Genomic DNA, 24,141 nt, shown 5'->3' with positions numbered 1-24,141 from the left:
TCCGTTACCGAAAAGGTCAAACTTAAGCAGCTAGTCCCGATTTATGAACGTAAAAGTTTATAACCCTTAAAGCGCGTACCTGATACCTATTATGATCAGGTTTCTGAAAAATAGCGGAAGTGAACTTTTTTTATTTTACAAAAAACAATCCATAGAAAAATATGTACAATACATTTTTTTTAAAAATTATACTACAAAGCTTGAATAACTTAAAAAGGAAGCCACCCATCGGCAACACCACTGTATTATGTATAATTAAGTTATGCTATTAAGTTGTTTATTTTAACAAGTAGGTCTCTATTCCAGTTTATAAAGTAACCCACTGTGCCAAACTCTATCAAACGCTTGTGTGACATCAAGAAATAACCCAGTACAGTATTGTTTTCAAATGCTGAAGCGACCGTATCTGTCAGTCTATGGATTTGATGAGAAGTGAACTTAGACATAGACATGTTTAGCTCGCAGAGAGTGTTAGTCTCAAATGGGCTGTAAGACGTACAGATGAGAAAAAAAAGAAGAAAATGATATATTGACTAATGATATATCAATATAAGTAATAATAATATCTATTTGAAGTGTAGGTAAACCGTATAAATTCAACGATATACCTATAGTGTAAATAATACAAACACCTATTTGATGTGTAAACCATTTACTTTTTCATGTTACACAATACTGTGTAACATACTGTGGTGTTACCTATTATACCTGTTAAATCGAAATTTAAAGAATTCCTCGAAAAGTTGTTTATATAATAAAAACGCCTCGCGGTTGTTGCAACCGACAGCGGGAAAATTTCCTTGAATTCCGTGTTGTTTTCTTAAGTTTGACGAGCCGCAGACGGCGGCGGCGTTTTCCGTTTAAACTGCGAATTTTTTAAGTTCAATGACACACAATACCAATCGATTCGCTCGAAACGAATAATAATTATTTTACATAATAAAGCAGAAAAAATCACAATCGCTTTAGGGTGGATAAATGGATTTCTTTTTTTTTTTTTCACAGAAAATTTCTTCAAGAAAGATTCGAATTTGTATTTTAATACAAACACACACGATATACATGAATAAGTTATAAATGTTTAACTATATATCAACGGATTTTGAATTAAATATATAATTGGCTATCTTGAAAATAGGCTTTTTGTAGTTTCTCTGTGGCTGTTGATGCTTAACGACAGACATCTCACATCAATAAACTAAGGGAAAATTGCCGTTGTTGCAAAAAAAAAAATCATCCCTCTATCAACCATACTGTTAAAAAACTAAAAATGGGGCGCCTGATGCTAGCATTCTTCGTGATAACTGATTTACCATTAACCGCTTTGACCGTATCTAATGACCAAAAGTCGATTGATTTCTTAAACAACTCAAACACTCAATTGGTTACAAAAAAATATCGATATAGTGTAGGTATAAATAAACTACGAAATGTTGATTCAAGTTGTCTTATTTTCATGATATTTTTTTTCTTTTCTCTTATTTTAGTTCGGAGGATCTAAGAATCCTTCCTTATAAGTTGTATAGCAATTAGCAAAGCACCAAAAATACCAAACACCTCCACGCTGTCAACTTAAGGTATGGACATAAACAATTTTTAGGGTGCTAAGCACATCCAAGCTACCCAAATGTTGTCAATACGCTGAGTGTGTCTTCTTTACTCTCAAAAGTTTTTCTTTTTTTTATTAAGTTTTTTATAATTTGTTGTAATTAAAAACGACGAGTAAATGGCATCCAGTGACACTACTTAAATCGAAATAATTACAGCACAATTAATTATTAAGAAACACTACACATAGAGTAAGGTAAGGAAATATGATATTACGACATCCAAATGTCGTCCCAGTAAAACTACAAGCAAATACACACGGGTGTACTAACAAACTACTAATATTGTAAAACATAAAGTATTATCGTGCTTTTCAAATAGCCTAAGTATGTATGTTTGATGGTGATCTTAGTATGCCCAATATTCTACAATGCTAAATTAAAAAACAGTTTTCAGAAGGTATGTATAGCGTTCATCTATTAAACCATAGGTTAGATATGAAATTATTTTTATTTTGTAAATAGTGTATTATAATTATAAATCATACACAAAAATTCAAATAAAAGTCCATTAAATGGTTCAAATTATTTTTAAAAAATGACCCTTAAACTTTATTTGATTCGCATCATTTTAATTATAAAAAAAAAAAAAAAAACTACTTGTATGGACTTATGAACGGATTTCAATAATGAAAATTATAATCATCAATATATGTATTAAACTTCAAAAGAATACTGAGGAAGCATTTTCCCAAGATCGTTATCGGTCATAATATGAATATACTCACTTCCTTTTTGATTTACTCGGTGCGATCGGCAAGTCCGGACTCAAAAGGAAATAATACTATTTTCAAAAATCGTACTTGCCTATCCTTGATCCTTCAAATTTGATTTTGTTCTTTTAAAAAAAAAAAATCACTCCCGGCGCTTACCGTATTTGACCGATAAGTGAGCACATTCCGGCGGCGGGCAAGCGAGTACTTGGCGCGGACACGGCTGTACCGGCGTGTGCGGACACCGGCCGTCAAAAGTTTGGCTGCCGGCCGTTGCGGCCGCCGGTGGCCACGCCTCCCAAAGCACGGAGCATGGCCTCTGATTGGCTTGCGGTAATAATCCAATCATGATCAATTTGCCGCACAGCATCGGGTGAGTAGTGAGGACGCATCATTACAGGCGGCGCGCTGCGTTATGTATAATTTTGTATGATTATATTTTTTGTTGTGGGTATATATCAAGTAAATATGGATTTGATGTCCGCTAAGTGACACCCAAACAGTTTCGATTAAGTCCGCTTTTTCAGTTTTTAATTGTTTGGGGAAAGAAATAGTGCTTCTTCATTTTTTTTTGTTCACTTGCACACTTAACGACAAACCTAATTGCCCCCAATCAAACCACACCGATTATTTTGTTTGATAATATTGTTCTGTTTGATAAGTTCGAAAATGAATAATCGATAAACCGAAAAAACTTTCGTTTGACCTTTGTTTTACCCGGTAAGTGGTAACCATTAGTCAATTTTTTATCGGGAAGGGCATTAATAAGTTTAAAAAAATATTTTGCTGGAAATAATTATTCGGAATGGTGTTAAACGGGATTAATATTTGTAGAGTGAATTTTTCAAACGGTTAAAGTGCCAAGTATACAAATTTAAGTGTATAATTTTATTTGTGCCTCTTTTCTGTAGGTAACTATTTTATGAAACTATTTAATCAACGCGACAACCTAAAATCCCCATTTTTTTTAAATACATTTTTTCGTGGAATTCTTTTCGTAGAAAAATTATCTATTTTTTGGTGCAACAACCAAATAAATCTCACTAGGTGTTTTCTACAAAGATATTTCAAAGTGCGTTTTTCCTTACCGTTGAAGTTGATCGGATTAAACATTTTAATTCCAACCATTAAGAATAATTTCTCATGTTAAGTTGAAACGATGGTGATAAATTTTGAAAATGATCAAAATTGTTTTTTGTATTTTAATTGTTGCACTCAGCGTTTAATATATTTCCAAGTGATGAAATATGTTTTTTTTAACCATTCCCATTATCTTGAATAATGTAACACATTTTCCCCATATTCGTTAATGTAAAAAATAGAAATAAAATTTCATATTAGAAAAAACAACAAAATTAGTAAAAACATTATATCATAAAGTATAAAGAAATGCGTACACATAATTTAAAAAACATAAGTGACACTGACAAATACATAAGTTCCCCATTTTTTAAAGTCTGTAAAAAATTACGTCTGTATCCTTTGGTTTACTAGAACGTTTAAAACACTCGCTCTTAATTTAGATAAAACATTATTTCAAAACCAAAAGTCAAAATAACTGTTTTTTTTTTAATTGATTGAAAATAAATTAAATTTTAATTATAAATTGTTGCAATGAAATACTATACTATTGTCGATGAATTAATGGAAACATCATAACTTGATTTTTAAAGCTTCTCCCTTTATTTTATACACGTATTAATTGCAAAGGTGGTATAAATAAATATTTCCACCGCTATAACATAAAAAATTGCTGTTATATTATTTTGCGTGAATCGTCTTTCATCTAAGACTATACCTATTGGTGTTGCGAATGTAGAACCTCATTTAACTCCATTGAATGTCACCATATTTATAATGGGGTACCCGTTACATTCGACTAGTCTAATATTCGGTATTCCTTCTACAAAAGTCTTTCTCGGTCGTTATTTTAGTTATAAAAAGATAATTTAATATTAGTTACCCTAACGATATACTCCTTACTCTTATGAGTTATGGTAGTCAGCAATATTCTTTCCTCGCCTGTTAGCTAGAGTATTGTTCTTTCTTTCGGTCTAGCTAATACGAAGTGATCTGCCAATGTCTCGGTTTTGACTACTTAAAATTTGTCAGAACATTGTCTGATTGTAGTGATTGTCTTTAAACCTTTTGAGTAACTAACCTAACATTTTTATTGTTTTCAGTTCTTGAATATCTTCTTCGTAAATTAATCAAATAGATGTAGTGCCGGTAAACAGTCTTGTCTCATTATACACTATATGGACTTTACTTGAATACCAAAGCTTCTTACTAATCATTTTGGTAAAAAATAATAAATGTATATGTAACAATAATAATTATAATTATATCTATAGCCGAGTACACCGGATATTCATATTATTTCGTTCTTAAATTTTGTTTATTCTATTAATATTTGCTTTAAAAATATATAATTATTACTTGGATAATCGATGAAGATTTGTTCTAATAATAACAATATATTCATAATAAAATATTGTCTCTAAAGGATTATTCATCAAAGAATAATCATTATTTATTTTAAAATAACTAATAAAATGGATATTCAGTTAGTAATGAGTTTAAAAAAATGTTAAATACCGAGTTAGTATTTTCATTGTTAAATTTCTTTTTGAGCGTATTTTCGTAATAACGGTTTTTTTTTATAGGAAATGTGATTATTAATAATTAAAGTTCTTCTGTACATTTTTTCGTAAGTAGAATAAGTTTTTGAGATACATAGATAAAACTGAAAAACTACTCCAAATTTTAAATGTTTAACACTTTTGTGGCAAGTGTTAAGATTGACCAAGATTGGTCAAGATTGAACGAAATAACGAAATTTTAAACTCATTATTTTTTACACGCGTAAAACAAATTTGGAGGATTTGTCTTAAAATATTTAGAGAAAAAAATTGGACTTCTATTACTAAGGACGACCCTAAATTAACTATAAATACCTTATAATTGTCTGATGTTTTTATCAAACATTTATATTATCTTCAACACTTCAGACTCCTTATATCATAAGTTATCATCTCTAACGAAGACGATGAACCTGGAAAGGCGTGTCCACTGAATACTGATTGTATAGTGTATTCTATTCTATACGTCATTAAATAAAATGTGGTATACACTTAACAACAGTTTTATTATGCTGATAGCACCCCTAACCAACAGAGTCACCCCAACCGCCCTGCCTCATATTTTTATACACATAAACAATAGTATAATAAAGATATTATATTGTCTTGTCTCCGGATCGTTCGGTTTCAATTAAAGTCGTTTCGGTATCAATTAGCCGGAGTTATTATGATAATCGCATTGTGATGGCGTTATAATATTATTGCAATTACAATATATATATATACATAAATATATAATGACTGTGACAATACACAGCAATACAATACCGCACACAACACTCGGGGGACGTTTAGCAGGACTGCGATCACAAATCACTACCATATTATTATTATTATTATTACTATATTATATACACTCCGTAATACGTTTCACGTGTCAGACGGTGGGATATTATATACATTTATAGATTAATAACAATAATAATAATAATATACAGTGTTTAATGTAAATGGCGAATATCGGTATTATGCAAATGGCCCGCGCGGAGTTAATGGAGTCAAACCGCAAGTTTGACGCATTGACAAGCCGAATGTAACGCGCAACCGACCGTTAACTACAGCTGTATATACCGTTATATTAAATATATAATAATATTATCAACCATTAAATTATATAATATATATATATATATATATATTTATACACACTAACCGGCAACCGCAATAAACAGGAAGAGGAGGGCGGTGGCGATGGAGTTGGTGGCCGCGGTGGTGGCGGTGGTGTAAGTATATAATAAGAGCGGCAGTCGATCGCGGTTGACAAACATTTTAGCGATCCTCAGAGGGTGAATAACTTATAAATAAAAAGCACAGCGTCGCTTTACACGGCCCAAATAAGCCACAACGTTTATCGCATATTGCTATTATATTGTTATGACAATTTATACGATATATATATATATATATATAAATAGCCATTCCACAGGGTGTCCCACTCGTGTTGCTTTCAGTCGGTAGTATAACAGCTATTTATATCAAATATAATATATATGTTTTTATTTATAAGCAGTGCTATAATATCCGGAGGGCTAGGGGATGGGATTTGTTATAGCCACCACAGTTATAAGAAATACCGTTTTCAATGTAAAATTGATACATTACATTATACAACAGAATTGTGCATTTTATTTGCAATAAAATCCAAAATATATTTATTAAACTTTATAGATTTTTTTTACATTATGAATCCCAAGAACTTTTTATTTGATTATTTTTTTAATTTAATTAATTAAAAACATATTTCAGTGATCAAGAGTAACATTTTATTTGAACTATTCAAATAATTATATTTGTTTTAAGACAAACCCGTTATGAAAATCAGTACACATAATATTTTCATTTAACGTAAGACACTATTTTTCTGTAATTATAACTTTGTAGTTTTTCCTTTTAAAGACATTTTAGTTTATGTTATTACAATAATTAAATGTTATTATTGTTTGACAAATTCCATAGTTCTATCAACTTTTGATACTCAAGTAGTACCGTACACATTTTATAAACATTTTAAACTAAGAATATTTTACTTAACTTTTATTACTGGTTAATAACTTGATGGAATTAATGGAATAACTATTTTTAAAGTTTAAAAATTAGAACAGGGAATGTAAGATTATATTTATATTTGCACGAATTACTCAACCACACTCTACCTCACGTCTTAAATGCTGTGCAACTAAAATAACTTTGAAATGGATTATTTAAATATGGTAATTAGCCAGTCAAAACTTTCAGTAAATTATTCTTAATTTATAAAGTTTTGTACACAAAATGTAAAAATCATTGTACCAACATAAACATTTAAGTACAATTAAAATTCAACACATATATGTGTATCATAAAAGACCAAGAGGTTGTGAAGGTTATGATTGTAGTATTGCTTTATGATTTCAAAGTTTTACCCTTTGATCTGGACACACCCTGTATATATTCTTGTAGCTAAAACTCAGTCAATCATAGGGTTAAGTGCCACACGACAGTACAACTACTATTATTATTATCGATTTTAGGGTTTTTCCGATCCTTTTGCCCTCTGTTTTTGCTTTCCGGTCGTTCGCCCTTTGTCAAATTGTCATCCTGCCTTGGGCTTTTTGGCGAGGCGAAACCCCTTTTCCATATGTCATAACAATAATAATATACTCTTGGCATTTCGTTAAAAATATATTTATTATTATATTAATGGCGTTGAATTTCTAGTCAGACAAAATTTTATTCCACATGAATTTTGGCATTTGGCTATCACGTCTTGTCGTTATTGCTCTGGTTATAATACTACCTACTACCATCTGGTTTGCTATACCTAGTTGTGTTTCTATAGCATCCACAAATCATTGTTTATACTAACAATATTCTAATAATAATAACAGTAAATTTCACAATTGTCACCGTGCAATAACGTTATTTCATTTTGTTACATCTTGATTTTTTACATCTTTATAAAAAAATGAAAACCAAAAGCGTTCTTCCGCCCGAAGTTAACTTAGTTCGGTACGACAAGCCGGAATTGGTCGTCAATAAGTCTAAACCGGTTTCAGCTAAAAGTGTACGTTTTTTTTTTTAATCTATAATTACAATATAGTCTTTTTCAGTTGTTTCGTGTCTAAAAATTGGTTGTCTCGACTGTTGATTAACTTTTAGTTTTTAAAAATTACTTATAAGCTACAAAACGATACAATATTGTGTTGTATAATAATAAAGCAAAGTTACTTATTATCACCATCTTTGTGAACTGTGTATTTAAGTATTTTCGCTAGACTTCTTCTTTCTCTCGTGTCGTCGGTTCGCTGAGCTGATTTAGTAATTTAATGACACTAAAACCATTTTACTTTTAAATTATTTTCGAGCAAATAATTAGCTGTTATTGAGCTAAGGCAATTGCACTATGTCTAGTGCAGTATCCGCACCACCATTCGTAAAACGTATTGTAAGTTCAAATAAAAAAAAAAAGAGGAATTTACTTTATATAACGGGTCTCGCAGGAAAACGCGCCGTCGAAGCCAAAGGTGTGTTCTTGGGACTTGGGAGACGATGCTGACGAGGAAGTTAATTCGGCCACCGTGCTTGGCTGTATACTGCCGCCTAGGGAATGGGAAGAAAACGGCAAGTTTTGGAGACAGAAGATATCCAATCAGCCGGCTACCAAGATGGACGTGAAGAAGTTGGCCGACGATTTGGATATGTACCTGAAGCAATATCAGGCGAGGGAAGTGGGCATTTGTCCCGTAAGACGGGAACTGTACAGTCAATGCTTTAGTACGTTGTCTTCTATTAGAGAGACGTGTTTAGTCGCCGTAAAACAAAAATATAGGACCTCTTTGCTACCAAAAAGTCCCACTATATTTAGTCTTTACATAAATCCTACACCTAACTGTTAAGTGTCTGCGTGATGTTATGTTATTATTATTATTGTTATTGTCTGTACATCGTTATAGACGAGATAATCAGACAAGTGACGATGAACTGCGCTGAACGTGGTTTGATGTTAATAAACATTCGCGACGAGATCAACATGACCATCGACGCTTACCAAGAACTCTACGAGAGCTCAATAGCGTTTGGCATTCGCAAAGCATTGTTGGTAAGACGTACTCCAGTACACAGACACCGCTTGTACTTTTTACAAAAATATTATCTGAAAATAGTTTAATAAGTATACTATTATAAACAACTTAATTTGGCCGAAACCAAAAATACGTGGTAGGACAAGTGCATTTTCAAAAGTATAAACACCAACACAAGGCATGTGTGTAGAATTTTTTTTTCTCATGGTCTAAATTAAAAAAAAAAACCCCCCGCTTAAAACGTTTTAATTATTTTGCTACATTGTCAGGGTACTTTTAAAAGATCAAATTTCCTAACAGAAATATACCAACTATATTATTGATTATTCCAGGAAAATCCGGAGTGAATGAAATTTCATAGGTCTCATTGCATCACGTTTTTTAATTTTTTTACATATTTTAATACCAATTAAAACAAGCTTCTCAGATACATTTTTATTTTTTACCTCAACCAGCTCACGAGTCCAAAGGATTTTAAATTTATAACTCACCTAAAAAATTGAGTTACAATAAAAAATCTTGAAAAACATACTGAAATTATATGTTAGATTAATACTTTATTAGAAATTACAGCACACACTTTACTTTAAATAAAAAAAAAACGTTTTTTTAAAAAAAGTGTTGTTTATTAAAAATTATTTAAAAAATAAGTAAAACGTTTTGCCCATGATTTGTGAAAGATTAGAATAATACCTAATGATTGACAGAAAGAGAGTTGATTATATTTTAAATTGCTCCGGCTAACTTAAAATGCTTAAATTCTTAAAACCGTCGTTACATAGTATAATTATTTTTGCATATATTATCAGGCTTTGGGGTGGCTATTTTAATAAATCCAATTAGTAGGTGGTTGTGTGAAAAAAATATGCCCCTAATTTTTTGAAATAATCGACACAACGTGTGTGTTTGAGGTTTCATACATAAATAATATAAGGTTACCATTGGTTACTAGATGAGTGGTATATGTAAATATATTATAATATTGTGTTGAACCGCTTCTGATATAGTATTTGATTGGCGTTGTAATAATTGACACATTGACAAATTACAAATTGGTATGTTTGTCTGATGTACCCAACTGAGGTCTGGATACGTTACAGAGCGAACACAAAAAAGCGGAATTGGAGAAAAAAATCGAAAAGCTGAGAGCAGAAAATAAAGAATTGGAAGAGGAGTTGGCCGAAACTATTGCAACGACGGAGAAAGTGGAAAGAGAATCGGCCGAAGCCCGTGCCATCGAGGTGCAGCGACAAGCAGAAGAATTGAACGCATTGAAAAAAGCCAATCAATTGATTAAAGTATACATTATTCACTATTATAAAATAATAATAATATATAATTATACCCTTGATTCATATTTTATACATTTCACAAGACCAGATCTAATAGTGATTTTAGTAATTTAGTAATTTTAGTTAGGTTACACTAAATTTGGTCACTATTTGATCTGATCAGTTTTTGTGTAGCGCGTTTACTTCTTGTCAATCGCTACTATTTTTATTTAAACATTTCGGTTTTTTTATTTTTAGGCTATTCTTTATACATAGTGTTAGCTTAAAATCGTTTCCAAAATGTGTTTTAAAGGTAGATTTAAAAAAAAAATCTTGTTGAAACGAGAATACTTGGTCACAGTATTTTTTTTTGTGCAATTTAGTTTTTATTTCAAATATGGGGGCTAATTTTATAATAATTAGTTTTACTCATATGTAATTATGTTTTGTACAGCCTCTCATAATCTAAATCAAAATATCAAATTTTGTAGTTGAAAAGTTCAAGTAAACTTTTAAAGAAATAATAGTAAAAAAAAATTATACATATATACATTCTCAATTGCATTACACGCTTATTAAATTTTATCCAAAAATCACATAGGCCCATTATTTTACGCTAAAAACCAACCACAAAAATGATAATATTGAATATTATATTTGTTAATAACCTTACCTTCATATTATGTAAAATAAAAAAAAACAGGTCTAATTACCTTTAAAGTACTTTTAAATAGTAAAAAGTATAAATTATAAAAAAAATATATTTCCTAGTGTTTGATCTGTCCTCTTTTGATATTATACTACATAATATAGATTCTATAAAACATAGAATGTTCGTTATAAAAGAAAAAAAATATATATATATGTATTTTATTATTTATAAATATCCATTTTTTTCAGGTCCAATTGGAATCGATAATAGCACCAAAGAGGCATAATTAACTTACCAGAAATTTCATGGTAATATTCAAAATAAACGTGGTTGAGATATCATAAAAAATATATTACACAAAAAACACTGTCAGTTTATTATACAGAAATTCTTTAATGACTAATCTATCATAATATTAATCTGTTCTATCGATAATGTAAGTGACGAATTGTCAGTGGAATATAAACGCTAATTGCTTTATACTTGCAGAAGTCTAGTAATTGATATAATTCTTAAAATGACATTTTTGAAAAAGTAAAAACAATTTCATCAAACATAAATATTTAAAAATATGAAATATCAGTCTATAATAAAAAAAGGTAAATATCTTTTTTGTACTCTAATAATAATTAAAAAATTTAAAAAAAAATTATTTTTAAAGACTTTTTTACAATAAAAAGTTGGGACATACAATATTTAATTTTTACTTGTCAACAAATGTATGGTAATTTAAATAAGCTCAAACACTAACAAAAAACTACACACAAACTTGAAAACCTAACCAATTCATTAGTTTAATAACCATTGACCATTTCAAAAGGATATTATAAAAAAACCATACTCGCATGGTAACTATACGTTAATAGTGGACTAGCATAAAGCGAAGCTATTTTATATTTGACTTATATACTCTAGAGGAGGTATGTCCGTGAAGTTAAAAACTTCAGGGATAATGTGTTGATGTCAAGACTCCGATAATAAGCGTTGATAGTGAGGCATTATTTCTTGAATTGGTATGTGCAAGCCAAATTCCAGAGCCACCAGTACGCCAAACTCCGAGACCATCAGATCTTTTCGGTTCAAGCGAAACACTAATTCTGTTCTCTGAAATTACAAAATCAAAATGATTAACCTTTACATAGTTTTACATAAATGATCAAAACAAATGGCATCTATTATTGAAAGTATACCTCAATTAAATTAGTCAGTAATTCTCCTTTCATGTCGTTTAACTTTGCCGACAAGATGATACACGCTCCGGCACAAAGTTTTCGGTTTTCTTTGTTAATTAGTCTCTTTACCAATAGCCGTTCAAAGAACACGTACGCCTGAGCTATCGTTAGCAAATCCGATGCAACGTCCGGCTTGGTAATTTTACGCATTTCACGTTTTATACTAGAAACAAATGTACAATAATTGTTTATCAAGAAGAATCGTAAATGTTTTTACTCTTATATTTTGACTCACCTTCTCAGTTTACTTAAGGTCAAATTGATGTGGGGAAATTTATCTTGGAATTTATCGTTCAATTCTTTTTTCAGATCTGCGGGTCTTACGTAATCAATAATAGATGTCTAGAATATAAAATATAATTTTCATTAATCAGCATTAAAACAATTTTGAGTTAAATACAAGGTAATTTGCCAAACACAAACTTATTTTTTTTTAATAATTATAATAGTTTATAGGTGTTATGTTAAAATCAACTCAAAATATAACAAATACAAAAAAAAAAATTATCATTTTTAAATATTCTTGATTAGTTAGAAAAGCCAGTGCTTAACATAAACCAAATGATGGAGGTGACTCCAATGATGGTAACAGAACCAGAGTTAAGGGAAAGTTAAAAGAGTATTCTGTTAGAAGATAGAGTGGGACAATGAATAAGAAATGGAAAAAGTCACATATTACAGGTTCATCATGTAAAGTTCAGTAAGGGGAGGATTTGAGAGATAGGTGAGAAAGGAAAAGGCATGAAGAAAATTATGAACAATTTAAAGAAGGAGAAAAAGCAATAATAAGACGTCTACGAATGTCAAAAGCTCTGAACCATTGGTGAAAAGGAGTTATACCCTAGTTAAATATGTTTTGGCCAAGAGGTATAGTTTGGTGGGAGATTGGCCATTTAGATGTTTTAATTAATTCACATTTTACTCAAATGTATTACTTGTCAACAAAACATTTAGAAATTGTGCTTGGCAATAAAATAAAAAGAAATATTAACCATGTAAGACATGAAAGTCAAAAGTGTGCGATGTTTTCCGGCAAAAAATTCCGGATCGTCAAGCATGTTCGGAGAGTATATGCTTTCTTCTTGTTCGGAAGCAGCTGAAATCGAAAAAAAAATTATTTATCATATGATTTATATAAACAATAAAAGGCGAGTGAAATAATATTTACCTTTAGTTGAATCACTTTTTGGAGATGACGATGGAACTTGGACTGTACACATTTTAAATGTGCCACTGCCAATTATATTGTTGTCAGGAACGTCGGCTGAAATGCATCTGAAATTACAGAAACAACAATAAAGTAAAAATAAAGTGTCAGTAATTTTAAATTTTATACAATTTTTATTACTACTACTACTATTATTATATATATTTTTTTTTTCCTAATCTTTAGCAACTTTGGTCATAAGCTGTTGGTTAATTTATTGTTGATTGGTTTTGGTGTAGGTCTGGTAGGGACATGGCATGGGTCACCGCTAGCTGAAAATCTCGGGTGGTCAACCATCCGGGATTAAGCAGCAACGGACACAGCTTAACCTCCAGTGCCACAAGACACAACTGAGGTTCACTGGGCACACCATGCCCCTCAATTATTATTATTTGAACAGATTTTTATTTTTAATGTTTCACTTAGAAATAAAAATCACATGGCGAAAATTTGTACTGGTATTTATTTGTATCCAAAAAATAATTTATAAAAATAAACTGTTACCAATCTACATCAAGTTTAATTACCTGTTCAAGCTATGTTGCTTAACTTGTACCGGATCTACGAAATCCTCAATTGGACACTTGTGCTCTGCATTTCGAGACTGCAATAATAAGTGACTGTAAGATACTTCCTGAAAGTAGAACAATAAAACCATCATTATTTTCATACTACGAGAGTAACTTTTGACGTCAATGTCGATTGATAACAAGTTGTATTTAAGTTAAGTCATACAATTTTGTCAAATAGCATTAGTTAAATGATAACATTACATGTGTAATATTATGTGTAGTTTAAACTCGTTAATGGCTAAAAGTTGACATACCTGTCCATCTTTTCCTTTTTCCAATCCAAACAGATCGAATGCATCAATGATATCATTGACAGCCGACAAAGGTCTTGTTCCCGATGTTTGCCTTTTACGAGGAGGTTCTTTCTTCTGTTCACAACGCTCGCTATAAATGAAAATAAATTATAACAAAACTGAAAAACACTAGAAATATTGAAAAAAAAAAAATCAAACCTTTTAAACGGTATGAGTGAGTAAACGAGAAAAGGAGTTTTTTGTGGAGTGACTAACACCAAACGTTCGTTTTTAAATTTATGCAATAATGTAGGACGAATCACTCTAATATCTAACGATTGATTTGATGATTTATTGTTTTCTTGCAACATTGTATTATTTTTGAATAAGCCTAAGCCGAGGCTTTCAGAACTGCTGAAGTTATTGTTGCATTTATCTTCAGAGACTAGATTATGGGGAAGCAATTTACGGCAGTAGGCTGCCAATCGTTTATGCTCCAAAGTATTGTCACTTCCAGTTGTATTAACTCTGTAATTGAACATCATTTAACATAATATGTATCAGTTGTAAAAAAAAGTATTAAATAACTTTGTGAATAATACCTGTCTCGAAATGGTCTGGAAGAGAACCGATCGGTGTCCATATCGAAAAACTTGTCTTGTTTATCATTTGAATTTGATTTCATTGGAGTAGAAGTCAAAGATTGAGTCTTCTTTAATTTTATAGTGGTGGGAAAATCTGTATCTACACGTTCCACTATTATATCACTTTCGCTAAAAGTATCATCTTCATTTGTATCCATGTCGGGAAACGTATCAAATTGTTCTTGAGAATCACGAAAATTATAATCGTTAGTCATAAAAAGTGACTTATTCGTGTCTTTGTGCGTGCCGTCAAGAGAAATATTAGTTAAAAAGGATAACGCTGCGATTCGACGACGAGAGTTATCTCTGGTGAGAGAACTCATTTTGAACCTTATAAATCTTTCTAAAAAAAAAAAAAAAATTAGATTAATATAACAATAGATATTAAACATAAATTATGTTGATCACAATAATCAACGAGTTTAAGGTCCTCCTCTTTTGTTTACATTTTTTATTACTGTAAATATCAACACAATATATTATCACAACTACATTCTTTATGATTTCCTAAAACTGAAAGTATATTTTTTGTCTAAATAAAGAAAAAATACCCAGTTAAAAAATAATCATGACGGAGTACGCAACTAGTTTTTAGCTAATACAAAAAATATAATTTTTTTTTCTTCTGTAAAGCAATACTGAAAAAGTCTAATTGTCAAATTTTAAACAAGCAAGTCTTAACATTGTTATTTACTTATCTTAAAAGACACACATGCAGGTGGTTTACGTAATCGCTTTTACTTTTATATCTCTTCAATACTTTGAAAATAATATCTAATCAGTAGATAGACACAAGAGGGATATTTTTTTTGGTACACATATGAATGTTAAATATTGTTATTCAAAATGATTAACCAAGTGAACATACCAAACACTTGCACGTAGGTAGCTGATTTCAATAAGTCTTCTTCAGTTTTTTTGCTACGGTCTAGAACGGTTGTAGTTGTACTTGAATAGTCGAATGTCAAGCACGGTAAACATTATTATATAATGTTTGCTATTTAATCGAGTAAAACAAGTTTCACAACGTACACATTATTATCAAATTAAAACGAAACACATAATACACTGTACGCTAATCGTCTAATTAGTTTGTTCAATAGTTGTATTATTATTAATTATTATTTAATATTATTTTTCATCTCGCACAACAGAGATAAGTAGTAAACAAAACCGAATATCAATAACCAACTATGTACTGATAAGGATGTTTTTGCTTTGTGTTTATTGATAATAATGAAAATATCCTTGAACTCCTTTTATTTAGGCACGTCACACGGCAAACAGCGCGTTATTATTTAGTAGGTATTGCGCTTTTTAACTGTTAATATTTGTTGTATTCTACAAAGTAATGAAAAATACCTAGTAGGTACTGTATATTTTTATGAGAAGCCATAATATTATATATTTATGTGGGCGGATGGGCTAAGTTAATCCGATTCCTTGTTACCACCATATTATATGTCTTATTATCTCATATTTGCCATCCAGGGCTCGTTATTGTGGGCCAAGGAAAACACGAACAATTCAAATCAAAATTTATATTTTTTTATAAATAGTGTTAAAAACGTAAACTTTTTTTAATTATTAGGCGATACTTAGTTGTACTAGTAAACACTTGTTTTTGCTCTGTAGTCGTTTATGAAAATGTTCTACTTACTAGCCCACACAAATATGTATCCACATAATATATTGTGGGTACTTAATATTTTTTACTGTAGCACAAACGTACACGGGATAACAACCCGAGTAAGTTCCAAGTAGTAAAGAAACATTTTCAAAACACAAAACATTCAAAAACAGTTTTATTGTATTATTGAAATAAACAACATAAACGTTCGGTTCTTTGACAGTTTCAAAAAAAGGAAATTCAAAGATCAGTTGACAATTAGGTATTAGTTATTAAAAAGTACAAGTGTTTTTTAAGTTAAAAACATCAGTCATCAGCTGTACAGTAATAGTATGAGGTATCTAAATATTAATATTTTTTTTTCTTCGAATAAGTTAATTTATCGTACCTGTTTTTAAATTGGTATATTTTGAAGAAAAAAAATGTTAAAAATCTCATTTTTATTTATATTATATTAACCTATTACATTATATTAACGAGTTAATATGTATTTTTATTTTAAGAAAATTTAGACTAGACAGATGTTTTTCGTCGCTTAATATTAAATTTAACCAATTTAAGAATGATTATTAAATAATGACGATTAGTCATTTTGACACTAATATATAATGAACAAATTTAAATACCTTCTCAGCTATAGCATCGATGCTAAAATATATAAAAAAAATACCCAAATGAACAACTGTCAAAATGACTAATTAGAAAAATGTATTTTATGTATTTTAAATAGATAAAAGTTAATATTAATTTTAAAATATTTAAAGTAAAAAAAAAAAAATACGCTTCTGAATATTAGTGGGTTGAATTTTTTATGGAAGTAAATTATTTGCAGTAGGCACACAATAGAAGCACCGATGACCGATGTAATATAACATAATATATAAAACGTTCTGCTTTTTTAATTTATTCATAATATACAAATTAAAGAATATATTTTTAATGTTCGAACGTCTTAAAAAATATGCTCATTAACTCCATATTTACAGTATACCTATAGATATTAGCGCCGGTATTATTTCCATGGTAGGTACTTAGTATCGTCTTCTATGGTTGATACCGTGACGGCAATAATTATTGTATAGGTAGGTCCGTTATTTCAGTTACCAATAATATACAACCGGCTTGAACTTACATACCAACGTACGCGTACGGTAAATCTTAAGCACCGTGTTTACTGTATCATTAAGAAAACGCTACACTTTGTTGTAAAACAAATCTATACTTAATGTAGTCTTAGTAAACACTAAACAGTCACTACAATTTACAAATACCCAATTAATTATTTATACCTACTAATACTATTATTGCGTAGGTAATGGTAAAGTTTTTCAAAAGTTCTCAAAGTTTTTATTATTTGTTTTTATTCAAACATGGTCGGTAAGTACCCATCTATTGTTTGTACATCAAGTGCGCTTTACGAATTAGAAACAAATATATACATTTATAACAATAATAATAATAATTTCAAATTTATATCTCTCCGCTCTATTCGGGTTTTAAATCGTCGACCGGCAGATTAGGAACCGAATGGAAAGCTAAGGATTTTATAGTATTTTTTTTTTTAAGTAAATATTTAAAAATGATAATAATACGCGCGCATTCTATTATCGACTATACTTTAAAACAATAGTAGTCAATTTGGTATTATCCTACGCGTTATCAGTAAGTATATGGACATTTTTCATAGTTCACTGCACTGAGTTGTATAACATAACAAGAATTATAAAAACATTAGCATAAATAAGATAAATATTAAAAATAACATTATAAATTCCCTCGAAATGATTTATATAGTATGTATTGGTTCTCATTATTTTTTTTTTAACTATTAAAAGAATTTGGGAAAAACTAATAAAACAAATCATTAATTATTAATTGTGTCATCGCTATAAAAATAATATTTGTTTTCTGGTCTGTCTAGTTAATGAGGAGACCAAACGGCTTTAAAAACTAGTGAAATCGTTTTAATAGGTGTTTTGTAAGCCCGTTTATGAACTCTTATTATAATTTAAATAATATCCTATGCCTAAATTAGGTCATTTTTTTTAACTACCAATTATTTTTACACATCTTTTTACATCCAAATAAACTTAACATAAATGTTTGTGGCAAATAAATATACTTGACATTTTTTTCCGCCATGCATTAAACATTTTTTATTTTTATTTTTATTGAAATCTTACTATATTAGGTTAAGATACAATGCTAAATTAAGTAGGAAGTTCAGCGTTTCTCGGCTGGGTAATTCTATAAGTAAATGTGCCAATTGCCCGTCAAATTTCCCCCCACACGAGTCACGACGAGTCCTCCCAACCAACTGCTCTTTCATTAAAAAATAACTAAAACTCGCTCTATAAATTGGTTTTTATCTTTGTTTGGTGAAGAATAAAACCAGACACATGTTTTTTAATAGTAAAATACAATTGTTTACATAAAAAAACAGATAAAAGAATACACCAGGTAAACAGAATAAGCTCCTGGTTTTCATTTATCTACTTCGTATTTTGATTTTCGGCGGGTGGGTTATGTAAGAATATCCGAGTTCTTATTATCTTTTAACCGTATTGCACCTTTTTCCAGTGTAAACGCTATGTACTCGACTATGAGTATTTCTAAGATGGTCTCCATAGTTTTATTTTACATTTTTTAACTAAAGCTTATTTCAGGCCATCGAACTCCCCGGTTTGATTTTTTAAGGATTTTATTGAACTCCCCGGTTTGGTTTTTTAACAGTTTTATTGATATTTGTTACCCGTAAGAGGAAAGCTCATGCAGTGTTCAGAGCTACGGAAAATCCCCAGGACTGTACAAACAATTCTCTTATCTCTGTGCTAAATCGAGTGTGAATCCAAAAAATGCTATAGAAGGTTCGTGGAGCGTACACCAAAGCTGAATAGCATCCTGTTTTACGAGCAGCATGGCTTCCGCGACCCGGACATTTTACATTAAAATGTTATTTTGGTTTTCACTAAATACGTGACGGATGCGTTTTCAAACCATGCCCAGGTTGAAGGTATCTATTTGGACTTTTTAAAAGCCTTTAATCGGGTGAATCATAAAGTCCTGCTTAACGTTTTACATCAGACGCTCTGACATCAGTGAGCCGTCGTTAACTTGGTTTCGTTCGTACTTATCAAATAGAAAGCAATTTTTAAATGTGCATAGAGTACAGTCTTGTGTTACTGACGTACCTTCTGGCGTTCCGTATGGGGGCCCATCTCTCCCTTGCTTTGTTCGTTATTTATAAACAATGCAAAAGATGTTAACGTATGATTTGCGACAAAGCAAATTTTGGTTGTTTGCGGGTGACATAAAACTTTTTAGGAGAATCAATACAGTAGATGATTGTCAACGGCTGAACGAAGATCTCAATGTAGTTGCATTCCGGGCCTCTATGTCTCTCTTTAAATCTCGTGCACCTCTATTGTTTTTGGCTTTGATATCGGTGGAACTCAGCTCAAACGCGCGGTAAAAACGGTTTAGTGACCTAGGCATCGTTTTTGATACCAATAACTAACCTTCCATTATCATATCGAAGCATTGTGTGGCAAAGCACTTAAAGTCCTTGGTTATGTTAGACGTGTGTGTAGGCAGTTAAAGTTAGTTACGCCTATAAAGTCATTGTACCGTGCGCTCTTTTTTAACACATCTGTATTATGGGATCCATATACTATCAATTATAGTACTATATATTATAATAATGTAGGCACAGAGCGTGCACAACTTAAATTCTTGTTTTTTACTTGATATTTATTAAAAATAGACCACATACCGTATGACTATTCTCCTGTTCTTACTTCTTTAAAATTGTCCTCAATACAAACAGAAGAGTTCAAGCCGATTTAGTTTTTCTTAAAAAGTTACTATCAGGTAAAAATGGTTTTGGATGTTGTCGATAAAAAATTGTTTTTAAAAAATGAAATTAAATACCTAACAATCAATAAAAATATATGTTTGCAAAGATAAAAAAGTACTATTTTTCAAGTACAAATGAAATATTTAAAACAAATGTATATGTTTAAAAAATATGTTTTTTTTTTTACAATAATATGTCCTTGCAAATTTTGTCACAAAAATCTTATGAAACAATAAGGTAAATAATATAAACAAATATTTCTATAAGAATTTTTGGAATAGGAAATCATTTAATTATTCACAATAGATGGGTTTAGATCAATTATTTTGAACAAAATTGTCCATACATAACTCTTTGTTGATAAAATCTGGATTCATTGATAAGTTTATATAATTGATGAAGAAATTTAAATATTAACTTAATAGTGAATCTTATGACTCATGGTATTAACTCGATTTTTGTGCGGTAAGGCAATAGTAAAATATTATATTGGATTGTGCAAAATTTAATTGGTTGCATAAATCTCGATTGAACCAATCACAGTGCTGCACTAAAGGTTTATGGAACCAATAAAGTTTTGTGCAATCCGTGTTTTATGTAGAGATACATTAATTCGATTATTAACTTCACATTACGAAATAAATGTTTTATGAATCATGCTGTAAAATGAACGATAAAAGTTTTACAAATGGATGTCTGCGGTTTTGTCTAGTGGTGGGCATCTATTAATTATCCAAGATTTGCATACTCGGTTTCTTTGTCTAACAGTTTTTCTTATACCGAGTGATACGAATAGGTTAGTTGCTCTATTTTTTTTTTTTTTTTGTTAAAAAAATATAATAGTGTTAAAAGCTAGTGTCAAATAAAGAACACGGTTCTATCGGTTGTACACGTTTTATGCAAATAACATAAACGCTTCAGAGTACGTGTTGATATTATTTATTATTATTCTGTAGTTAATTAAGGCGTGGGCCATGGACAAGGAAATAGATTACTGCGGGTTTTATTTGAAATAGTTGTACGACAGTACCACTAGAAACCTCCTTGACCATTACACGTGTAACTTTCAACACGTGTACTAACGAATATACGTGAAAAAAGTATAATTTGCTATTCTATTACCTTGATTTCGAATACCAACACTATTTTTTAAAACAAAAACATAATTTTTTGTCTTTCCGTATAGTGATAATTCTGCGTTTTATTTGTGCTATTAACGTGTGTAAACAAAGAAATTTAGGGTTTGCTGAAAAGGCGAGGGATATGTACCTACAACGAGTAGGAGAATATACTACAGCGTAGACAGAGATTTAGATAGGCATACTTAACCTAACAGGTACCTACAGACGAGGTAAACGTAAAATATGTTGTTTTTTCGTTTTTTTTTCCATAGATCATGCACAGATTTTCGCCGAAATAAATTCAAATTTGAGACTTAAAATGTTTAAGAACCCCTGAACCTAAATGTGTAAAATCGTAATGCTAGCTATTGTACGCGTAGACGACGGAGCGCCTTACCTCGTATAGTCAACGCTCCATGTCGGTTTTTTTGACTCCGAATACATATTATTATTAATATTATAAGACATAATATTCACTAGTCTCCGTCAAAAACAGGTTTTCCAATAACATTATTATTATTATTTTTTTTTTAACAATATCTTCTACTGCTTTACGCTTACGGGCGAAATTAATAATAATTATTAATTTGTCATAAACACACATAGACAGACAAATTATAAGTGCCCGTCTACGTACGTCTTAAATAGTTATGGTGATAACCATAACAGTCGAGGGTCAATTAGCCGAAAATGGCAACGTCCTAAAGAAGAATTGGTTGTACTCTTGTAGCGTGTAAACATAAAACCATTGTTTAAATCGGTTAAACTAAACTTGGGTTAACCTAACCTAACCTAACCCAAGCGAATAATAAGTTATGATACGAGTATGAATTGAAGGCGGTCTTTTAAATATGACTCATATCTTCTTTTAATTTAGACCGTATACTGGACACTAAAACTATGTTACTCCTATAACGACTTGATACATCGCCGAGGCATTTAAAAACAAGGATACTGGAACTGAAGTTTTGAGAATGTTGACGTTGCGTGCTCCTGTAACGACCACATCTCATAAATACATAGATAACTTACAAAAACTATATTGGGCATTTTACCTAACTTTTATAAAAGTTAAAACCTAATGGATCAAGCGTCAGCAGTATATTTAGACATTAAGTGTACACTATTTGGTTATAAACACTATAAAACGTCATAGCGAAAATTCTCCGTTAAAAATATTTAAATTTAAACATAATTCGATTAAATTGTGTAGTTCAATATTCATTTGGAGTCTAAGTTAACACCCTTCAAGCAAATCCTCCCTATTGTTGGTTGGCCCTTTTTCATCTACAAATTTAAAACAACTTACTTTTTCGCATACCAAACCGGGATTGAGATGTAGGTAACGATGTGTATACAATGGAATCCGACAGTTTTGGCTGTTGCAGTGTTTTAACACTACAGTACATATTATTATGTAGTTCAGGTTCAGGTGTATATTTATAATGCACGGAATCGTTTTTTTGTTATGGGCAATGGACAAAGCCCGATTATGATCGGTTAAACATAAAAAAAAACGATTCCTATGTAGGTATGTGCGTATTCATTGTATACATATATACATATATATCTATATACATTTATATATATATATTTTTTTTTTTGCTATTATCGAATCGTGGCCCGTGTTCGCTTGGTGGAATGTTTCACAAAGACGAATTTCCAAGTGCACTCGCCCCTTGTTCGAGTCACGGAGATAACACCCGAGTCGTGTCTTTGCCCGTCATCGTCATTAGGTTCGTTAACTTTTGACATTAAAGTAAATAGTAATAATAATAATAAATAATATATATATTAAGTATTACAGTTAAAGCGGTCTGCGGTCGCGCGAAACCACTAGTGATGGTCACACAGATAATTCGGATTCTATCATAAAAACCATATTTATAGTAATAACTTTTAGGAAATATACTTAAACGTCATAGTATTATATTATAGTATTTGAAGAAAAAAAAAAGTTGGATTTTTTCAGCTTATATTGTATTTATTTTGTACATTTTGTTTTTAATTATAGGCCCATTTCCAATAAATCCATTATTCCCAAATTGTTTAAGGCTTTAGTTACTGGAGAGGTATCCTTTAAGCGTGTCCCCTCATATGTCATAATCAACTTGGATTTAGACCCAAAAAAGTGATCTGAACGCATTCTATTAGAAAAAAATACTCAGAAAATATCATATTGCGAAAAATAAGTACGTGGTATTACTTTTTTAGACATGAATTTTAAGCTTACGAGTCGAGAAAAATAGGTTACAGGTTAAAGGATGTCCTCTGTAAGCTGTCTTGTATAATAATTGGTCTAGAGCGTAAAAGCTCAAGTATAAATAAGTAAAAAAAAAGCAATCAAATTATTACTTTTATTTTCAAATAACAGCCGATAATAATTGTTTACAAATTGCATTAGGATAGTACAATGTGTTACATTAAAACAATAGGCCGTTGCTTTAGGTTATATTTTAATTTACCTTCTAGTATTGCTATTGTTATTGCTATTATTTTTATTATTGTTCTTATGATTTAGTGCCGTGGCTTCGATTATGGCCTAATTTTTTACTAGTACGTGAATTTTTCTGTGTCCACGTTATTTATATCACGAACAAGCTACGGTCAATTTATTAAAAAATATATAAAACATGTTATTTATTGGACGTTCAATACTTTTGTGTAACATTATTATTGTCAGGTCATTTTTCTTTTGTA

At 30.5% G+C, this 24,141-nt stretch overlaps 2 protein-coding genes across 2 annotated transcripts; one reads left to right on the top strand and one right to left on the bottom strand.

Annotated features, from left to right (window-relative positions):
* Positions 1-7,906: 7,906 nt before the first annotated feature.
* LOC126837038 (axonemal dynein light intermediate polypeptide 1-like) lies at positions 7,907-11,273 on the top strand. The gene is made up of 5 exons (XM_050570759.1): positions 7,907-8,005; positions 8,442-8,715; positions 8,895-9,040; positions 10,124-10,321; positions 11,195-11,273. The coding sequence occupies exons 1-5, from the start codon at positions 7,907-7,909 to the stop codon at positions 11,234-11,236; spliced, it is 759 nt and encodes a 252-aa protein (XP_050426716.1). The 3' UTR covers positions 11,237-11,273.
* Positions 11,274-11,352: 79 nt separating this feature from the next.
* Positions 11,353-16,001, bottom strand: LOC126836521 (CDK5 and ABL1 enzyme substrate 2). The gene is made up of 10 exons (XM_050570019.1): positions 15,703-16,001; positions 14,793-15,177; positions 14,410-14,718; positions 14,212-14,341; positions 13,913-14,019; positions 13,347-13,453; positions 13,171-13,274; positions 12,414-12,520; positions 12,137-12,341; positions 11,353-12,050 (listed from the first exon to the last, which is right to left on the bottom strand). The coding sequence occupies exons 2-10, from the start codon at positions 15,155-15,157 to the stop codon at positions 11,910-11,912; spliced, it is 1,575 nt and encodes a 524-aa protein (XP_050425976.1). The 5' UTR covers positions 15,158-15,177; positions 15,703-16,001; the 3' UTR covers positions 11,353-11,909.
* Positions 16,002-24,141: the final 8,140 nt, after the last annotated feature.

This window comes from Adelges cooleyi, unplaced genomic scaffold (genome assembly GCF_023614345.1).
Source record: "Adelges cooleyi isolate 19-005CV unplaced genomic scaffold, UGA_ACOO_1.1 ACOO_flye_CR_arks_rails_tigmint_CR_PRNA_247, whole genome shotgun sequence".
Taxonomy (NCBI): Eukaryota; Metazoa; Arthropoda; class Insecta; order Hemiptera; family Adelgidae; genus Adelges; species Adelges cooleyi.
This window is presented reverse-complemented; position numbering and strand designations above follow the sequence as displayed.

Coding starts and splice junctions, on each gene's coding strand:
- LOC126837038 (XM_050570759.1), top strand. CDS start 7,907: ATGAAAACCAAAAGCGTTCTTCCGCCCGAAGTTAACTTAGTTCGGTAC. Junction 8,716..8,894: donor ACTGTACAGTCAATGCTTTA/GTACGTTGTCTT, acceptor ACATCGTTATAG/ACGAGATAATCAGACAAGTG. Junction 10,322..11,194: donor AAGCCAATCAATTGATTAAA/GTATACATTATT, acceptor CATTTTTTTCAG/GTCCAATTGGAATCGATAAT.
- LOC126836521 (XM_050570019.1), bottom strand. CDS start 15,157: ATGAGTTCTCTCACCAGAGATAACTCTCGTCGTCGAATCGCAGCGTTA. Junction 14,342..14,409: donor TCACTCATACCGTTTAAAAG/GTTTGATTTTTT, acceptor TTTCATTTATAG/CGAGCGTTGTGAACAGAAGA. Junction 13,454..13,912: donor AAGCAACATAGCTTGAACAG/GTAATTAAACTT, acceptor CTGTAATTTCAG/ATGCATTTCAGCCGACGTTC.